We start from the raw sequence: 8,546 nt of genomic DNA on the forward strand, positions 1-8,546 counted from the left end.
AGATTTTTTGTTATGCCCTCTTTGTCCACAAATGCTGCACTTGTTCGATGAACGACCTTCTCTTGCATCCATCTCATTTCTTATTCGTGTTGACTTTGGACGACCTTTCGATGACCTACGTTGATCGGGATCAGCAATGACAACTGGGCCACTATATATCTGCCAACCTGACTCATCAGGTATTGGGCAAAAGATAGGCGCATATGAGCTCTCATATGCACCAATTGTGAAATATGCCTCCATATATTGCCTCCAATCAATCTTGTTAACCGAACAACAAGCCAATACATGTGAACATGGACGATGGTACAATAGCCACATATTGCAAGAACAAGATTGATCTTCTGGTCGTTCTCCAAGACATACTACAGCCCGCCGTTCACCACGTTGATTATTTTCCGCACCTCTTGTTCTTGTTGTCACCTGAAATGTAGGAGGGTCATGATTGAACATCCGAACATGTTGTCGTTTAGCATCTTCATTTTCTCTACTAATGTGACCATAAACCTGTGGAGGCAATTCAGAACCTTGAAGTCTATATTGTTCTGCTTCCATCCTCCTTTTCACGAAATATTTGTTGCACCTATAAAATGTCAGCTGGACAAGTGCAGTAATAGGAAGGAATCTCCCCCCCTTTAGAACACTGTTGAATATTTCTGACATATTTGTAGTCATGTTACCATATCTATGCCCATCATCATACGATAAACTCCATTTTTCTTTTCCTGCACGATCTAGATAATTCCACGCTGCAATGTTTATATCTTTTACTCGCGACATCCACAAATCAAATTTTTGTCTGGAAGGTTCATTGGCCATCAAATTTACTGCATTCTTCATGTCTACATCCTTAAACTTGTCGTGGAAATTACTAACAAAATGACGCGAACAATATCTGTGGTAAGCAACTGGTTCGGGCCACCTATCCCGCATTGCAGCCAAAATACCTGCATGTCGATCAGACAAAACACAAATTCCTGGTCGATTTGTTACATAAGAACGAATGTTATCTATGAACCATCCCCAATTATTAGAACTTTCTTCATCTACAATTGCATAACATAATGGAAAAAGTCCATTATCCGCATCGAATGCAACCGCAATCAACAGTTTCCCCTTGTATTTTCCATACAAATGAGTTCCATCAATACTTATCAATGGACGACAAAAGTGGAAGCCTTCGATAGAAGGCCTAAATGCCCAAAAGACACGACCGAAAGTTGCCACTCCATTCACACATTCCTTATAGTTTAAATTCACTATTGACCCTGGATTAGAAATCTGCAACGCCTGTAAAAATCGAGGGAGCATGTTGTATGAATCTTCAAATGTGCCAAATAATTTCTCCATCACTTTTTGTTTTGCAACCCAAGCCTTCCTGTACGACACCGGGTACTTCAAATGTGAGCTTGCATATGCTTGAATAGCTGCTATGTTAATCTTCAAATCAGCTTTAACAATATGAATAACTTCATCTGCAATATACTCTGCATCCAACTGTCGATGTCCATGATGTAGTGAGGCATTTGTGCATGTATGACGACCTTTAATAACTGTTATCATCCACAGGTTAAATTTTTCTTTTTTCATTGCTCGAAGATACCAATTGCAAATTGGCTCTTTCATGCATATCAATTGCAATTCTGATTTACTTGAGCGTTGAGTCTTGTACTGGGAGTTATTCTGAATATGCCACATCTTCACTGCACGAATTAATTCTTTCTTGTTTTCAAAAACTTCCTTCTCTGCCAACGTATCATATGGACCTTGATTTTGCTTATCCCAATCTCGGCACACTGCATACTCCGCTTGACTAACATCGCCAAATTCAGGTACCATCTCCTCCAAATTTATGTGCCCATTTTCATTGTCGATTCCAGAATCAATATTCAACCCTACATTACCACCATCCTCCTCGTCATCGTCACTATCATCAGTATGAATGCCAGGCTCATCCTCTACCAAGTCAAACTCATTGTTAGCAATTGCTTGCTCAAAATGATTGTCGTTTTCATCCATACACATTTCTGGGATTAGATTTAGGTTAACATATGATGATGCTTGCTTATATGAATTACCAATGTCTGTTTGAGTATAACGAACCCATGCTGACGATTGTTCTTGATTTTGTTCATACTCATCAGCAATTGAAAATCCACTAGTTACATTTCGATTCCAAGGTGATGTCATTATCACCTCCAATCTACATCACATATAAATTATACTGTTAATGCACAAAAATAATATTTTTACCTAACATCATTATGTTTTCTTCAACTAAATAAATGCTTAATTACTTTTCTTAATTAAATAATCATAATATCCTAAACACTAATTCCACTTCAACAACACAAACTACCTACACAACTACAATCAACCATACACAAAAACAAAAATTAAAAAAAAATAAAAATTAACCTAAACACATAAACAGATTTCCATAAACAGATTTTCATATATACAATGTAACAATTAAATAAATAAATAAAAAATCTCACCTATGTATCGGGTGAGACTTCAACCCGGAGCTGGCACCTTGGATGGGGGCTGATGCTGATGCGACTGGGGAAGGCGGCGGTGGGAGGGCTGTGGAGGTCTGAGGCTGCGGTGGTGTGAGACTGTTGTGGTGTGAGACTGCGGTGGTGCGTGAGGCTGCTGTGGGACTGCTATGGGAGTGAGGCTGCGGTGGGAGTGCTGCGGTGCAGATCTGCGGCGGAGATCTCCGGTGGGAGGGCTGCAATGGGTGTCGGTGGTGGTGGTGGGTGTCGGGCTGCAGCAAATGGGTGTGGTCCGTGCAATGTGGAAGATGGTTATGTGAGAGAGAGGTCGGTGTAAGGAGAGAGATTTTTAACAAGTCACGCCGTTAGGTACGGCGTGACTGTATAGTCTACAGCGTGATATCGTGATATAAGAGAGTCACGCCACCATTGGTGGCGTGACTCTCCTATATATGAGAGTCACGCCACCAATGGTGGCGTGACTCTATTATATACGAGAGTCACGCCACCAATGGTGGCGTGATTCCCCTAAATACAATCACGCCATCTCTGATGGCGTGATTGTATAAACGTAAAGCTAATCACGTCATCTTTGATGGCGTGGATTGTTATTTTGGTAAATATTTTCCCCCGAAAGTCATATACGTAATTATTTATACTCAAATTGTTATTTTCGTAAAAAACTCTACTTTTCCTTATGCATTTTCTCTTGCTCCCATCCCATCACCATTCATATGCCCCTATTTGTAGGCAAAACTTGGAATTGATTTTTTTCACATGTTTTATTTTAATTATTATTTAATTTAATAATTAGTCTTTTAATTGAATTAGGGTTTTCAAAACATATTTAAGTCTTTAGGCCTTGTTTCAAATTTATTATTGAATTTTATAAAAACTAGTGTTTGGACTCGTGCAATGCACGAATAATAAAAAATGCTTATAACTTAACCAAAATTTTGATTATAGATAGAAGAACCAAACACAACATCAGTTTCTAAAAAGTGTATGCATAATGATGTTTGCTATAACATATTCATCTAGAAAGATATTGCTAAATAGAGTTATGAATATAAAAAAAATTTGACCACGTAACATAAAATTTCAAGGAAAAGAAATAAAAACATATCCAAATAGAGTTGTTAATATATATTAATATTAAAACAATGTATAAACTTGCACGGGATAAGTTCAGTGAAGGAAGAGATGTAAATTGGGTAAACCAAGTTCAAATTACATATTTTTGAAATGTCATGTTCAAGTTTACAGTAAAATAATATTTCCTATAACGAAAAATAAATAATCTTAACAAATACTTAGAAGGAAAAACAAAAAATCTATACAAGAAGTCAAACTTGCTCAAAACAATAGAGTACTCCATGCGGTTATTCTTAGTTTGTTTTATGCAAAATCTCATATAATTTAACTCTTTTTTGACCTGTAGAACGCATTAATCTAATTCAATAAACATGTCAGATTCCTGACTTTGTCATATACAATACATTTGGATAAATGTGTGGCATACAAAATGAATTTGGGCTTATAGAATATGTATTTCCTAACCTTTTGTTAGGAACCCAAAGTCGAATACCAAGTTGAAATCTCATAACTCTTGTTCAAAAACTTGCAAGTAGAGCAAAAATAAGAACTTATTGGTATTGATAAAACCAATGTAAGAAAAATAGGAAAAAAGAGAAATCAATAAGCATAAGCAAGGTTCATCCAGTCCTAGTATACCATTGCAAAAAAAAAAAAAAAAAGAGTATGATCCACCTATGCTCATTCCAAAGTTTAAAAGATGAGTAATATTTATTAATTTCAAATAGACGTTGATTATGAATTGGGAAAAAAAAGAAGCTGAGTTGTAGGATAATACATTAATTTAAAATCCATCAAAAGAGAAATTATTATCGCGATTTTTCTTTTTTGAACATATTATCATAAACTTAAAAAAAATTCAACAAATATAATGAAGATAATTAAGTACTTATATATAACCGTACAAGAGGCATATGTTCAACAAAAATTTTTTAGAGACATTACTAATATTAAATTTAAATTTCTAATAAGAATTTATTGAATTGGATAATAATAGAAATTTGATCAGAGTATGACATACCTATGTTAATTCTGAGTAATCTCTTTGAATATGAAATTGCTTGTGGTATTATATAATCGTTCTTCAGCATTGACAATTAATATCTTTAGCTCATTCCTACTTTTTACAATAGAGATTGAAACGTACAGTTAACGATGACTAAAACCGGCCCTGACAAATACAAACTAACATGAGAGGTTCATGCTTCCATCATCAAGAAAATGAAGAACGATTATATGACTACTGCCATATTTCATTTCTATGACTACTGCCATGTTTGTAGTTATCAAATAATAATATTGGACAATGTAAAATATACCATCTCAAAAGTAAGCAAATTATATCTAAAAATAGTTCAAAGCTATCTAATTAATTTTCGTATGTAATAAAAAAAAAATTCTTATCTAACAAAACAAAATGTAATCAAAATTCTTCCCTTATCCCTATCGAGGTCTCTATTTCACTAAGGTGACAAACTGATGTCGGTGCAAGAGTCTTATCTGTAGAAGGTGGTACAGGAGCAGTAGAGTTTTTTTGCATCATCTAGTAAGTAATAATGCAATATAAGGCCTTAAATATTGTCCACGGGGATCTTCACCCCACAGAAGAAAAACCTATAAGACTTGTGATCAAGGAAATGACACAGTTATGGGTTTCAACCCATCATTCATTCATTTCTCCATTAATAAAGGTCAGCGCCATACAAAGGTCAATTTCCCTAAGCAAATAATATTTATCGATCTTACCTTATTATCTTACCCGATTTTACGATTTTACCTATCTTCACCTTAATAGACTTATGGAGTCATGGGTTTATGGGTTGTGGTCTACTAATAATGTGTTTATGTTTCTAATCCTAATTTTTGTTAAAAAATTAGTTCTAATCTATTAACATGAATAAGCTTGCATAATTATTGTGCTTGTTTTTCATAATTTTCTGGAGGTCTTAAAAAATTACAATTTTATGAAATATTAACATGTCTATAAATAAATAATAATCACATTTTTGAATTTTTTTATTATCTATAAATTATAGCATATTATACCATTTAATTATTTATTTAGAAATAATAATTATATTATTTTACCTGTACTTTTTAAATTTTATAAAATCTTATGATTTAATGATTGTATTTTATATGTCTTCATCGATCTATGTAAGATTTCGATTTTGATAATTTTTCCTTCAAAAACAATTGTGTTGCAAGTTTAGAACCGGTGCACGTTGAGCGAATAGCTAGTGGTCATGATAACGTGCACCATCAGTGCAGTATGCCTCATTATTTCTCTTGTTCGTGTAGTCACATCAACGTGGCTTTTGTCTAATCAAAATTTTTTTATTACCTCAAGACTTTTTCTTTTTTTTTTGAGACGAAAACTTGATTTCATTAAGGTAAATCAGACACTACATACTATAGAACAGAATGAGGACATTCCTCAACCAAATAAACATCATTAGATGAAGACAAAGCCAATCTAGCTATGTGATGAGCCACCTGGTTGGCTGATCTTTTAACATGAGAAAATAAACAGCTATGGAAGAGCCTAGCCTGGGCCTGAATATCATGAACCACCACTCCACATGGGTGCATATAAGGAGTCGAGTCCATAACTGTCGAAATCACCTCCAACGAGTCACTTTCCACCATAATATTTGTCACCCCTAAAGAGATGACAAACTTCAAACCAAAAAGAAGAGCTCCAACTTCAGCATGGAAGACCCCCAAGCCCACTTGTCTTCTACCAAAGCCTAAACCCAAAATTCTCCCATTTGAATCTCTAATAATCGTCCCATATCCATATGAATGAGTAGACACCGTTGCATCACTATTAAGCTTGAAAATCCCTTTAGGAGGAGGGCACCACACTACATTAGACACATTCCCAGAAGGAGCTCTGGTTTGAGGAGACCGTGGTACCAAAAGGAACTCTTGCCTGGAGGATTCGGCCTTTTGGACTATTTTCTTAGGCAGAAAGAACACTTCTTCCCATATAACTCTATTCCTATTGAACCATAAAAACCAAAGCACAGTGACAATAAGAGTAATCTTCTCTTCATCATATAGATGGCACACTCGTTGAAAAACCTCCAAAAAAGATCTCCCCGTACCGCTTGATATGTGGGGCAACATACTTAACCTAGACCAGCACTCATTAGCCAAAACACAGTCCATTAAGACATGGTCTATCGTCTCATCAGCCAACCCACAAATTGCACAGGCCGAATCAACATCAACCCCCCTACGCACAAGGCCAACCCGAGTTGGGAGGCTGTTCTTGCACGCCCGCCAGACTAAGTTTTTGATCTTATTTTGGGTAGGTAAACCCCAAATAGAAGACCAGAATTTTTGGTTGCCCGGGGAGGGGAGACTCCCTCCACTTCTTAAACCCAAAGCCACATGATAAGCACTTCTAACAGAGAACATACCTGATTCTGAAGGCCCCCAAATGTCTGAATCCAAAGGCCAAGAAGTAGAATGTGGAATCCTCACAACAGCAGTTGCTTCCTTAGGCATAAATATTTGATTCACTAGAGCCTCGTTCCATCTCCCATTTTCCGCGTCAATCAGCTCCCTCACCTTAGCATTGTGATGGAGAACACGACACGGGGAACTGACAAGCTCTCCAGGACACCCCGGTAACCAGCTATCACCCCAAATAGATATACTCAAATCATTACCTACCCTCCAACTCAACCCTTTTTTCAGAACCTCTCTGCCAAACAACAAGCTTCTCCAGAGGAAACTACATGAGTTTCTTATCGGGGCATTTAGAAGAGAGCCAGTGGCATAATACTTGGCTTGCAAGACCCTAGCCGTAAGTGATGCTGGATTTTGAGTCAGTCTCCACCCTTGTTTGGCTAGTAAAGCCATATTAAAAGAATTCAAATCCCGAAAACCCAACCCTCCATCAGCTTTAGCCCTACACAAATCCTTCCAACTTTGCCAATGGATGGATCTTTTATCCTCACTTCCCCACCAAAAGCGCCTAATGATTTTATTGAGCTCTTCACACACTATTGTAGGGATTCTAAAGCAACTTATTACATAGGTAGGAATTGCCTGGATGACCGATTTGATTAAAACTTCTTTACCAGCTCTCGAAAGATTTTTATGCCTCCATCCTCGCACTCTTTGCCACATCCTTTGCTTATCTCAAGACTTTTTTCCCTAGCCTTCTTTCACCGTACACGTGTCGGTCACGTGAGTTTAAATTAGAGAAGTAGTGCATGTGAATATGTGATTACAAAGAACACAACTAACTTCCAAGGGGTTATTGACAGTATGGGGAGAGATAGGAAAGGATAGGGTAGGTTTATATAATAAATACAGTAGGTGTGTTCAAAAATGTCATTGTATAGTACATGGACAAAAAACTCCAGCTTTCCCACTTTAAAATGATCAGCACTAGTCTGACAGCTGACGCCTGTGCGATACGTAAAATTTCATGTCTTTTTGTCCCATCACAACTTTATTATGTGTATTTAATAAAAAAAATGTTGTATTTAACAATTCCCTAATTGAAAACCAGCCTTTGGATCTTCTGAAAAGTAGTTGGATGGACTGGATTTAAGAAAGAGGAGAGCCCGCTATTCCTCCAACCCTCTCTTTGTTTTTGATCTAAAAAATTGGTTCAAGATAGTGTAGTAATGTCCCTAATGTGTACTGCTTCTGCTGCAGTTCACCTTTATTACTCTAATGCAGCAGAAGTAGAGTAGGACAAGGTGCTCTACTGGTAGAGTGGGAAAGGGATGGGGGCTGAAATGACTTTTATATTAAATTCTTAAAATATTTTTAATCCCAACCATTAGTTTCATTTAGTGGGCATTTCAATTGTCACGTCATTCTTTCTTTACTCTTCTAGTCTTCTTCCTTGGCAAAGTCTCTCTCTGAAACTCTCTCTTTCTTTACCTTTCTTTATCAGTGAAGTGATGACGACCAAGGGTTTGTTGA

General features: G+C 36.6%; 1 protein-coding gene across 1 annotated transcript; it reads right to left on the bottom strand.

Annotated features, from left to right (window-relative positions):
• Window positions 1-842: 842 nt before the first annotated feature.
• On the bottom strand, window positions 843-2,190 carry LOC120012574. The gene is made up of 2 exons (XM_038864016.1): window positions 994-2,190; window positions 843-947 (listed from the first exon to the last, which is right to left on the bottom strand). The coding sequence occupies exons 1-2, from the start codon at window positions 2,188-2,190 to the stop codon at window positions 843-845; spliced, it is 1,302 nt and encodes a 433-aa protein (XP_038719944.1).
• Between the last annotated feature and the right edge of the window lie 6,356 nt (window positions 2,191-8,546).

The sequence above is a fragment of the Tripterygium wilfordii genome, chromosome 13 (genome assembly GCF_013401445.1).
Source record: "Tripterygium wilfordii isolate XIE 37 chromosome 13, ASM1340144v1, whole genome shotgun sequence".
Classification (NCBI taxonomy): Eukaryota; Viridiplantae; Streptophyta; class Magnoliopsida; order Celastrales; family Celastraceae; genus Tripterygium; species Tripterygium wilfordii.

Coding starts and splice junctions, on each gene's coding strand:
- LOC120012574 (XM_038864016.1), bottom strand. CDS start 2,190: ATGACATCACCTTGGAATCGAAATGTAACTAGTGGATTTTCAATTGCT. Junction 948..993: donor TAGATAACATTCGTTCTTAT/GTAACAAATCGA, acceptor ATCGACATGCAG/GTATTTTGGCTGCAATGCGG.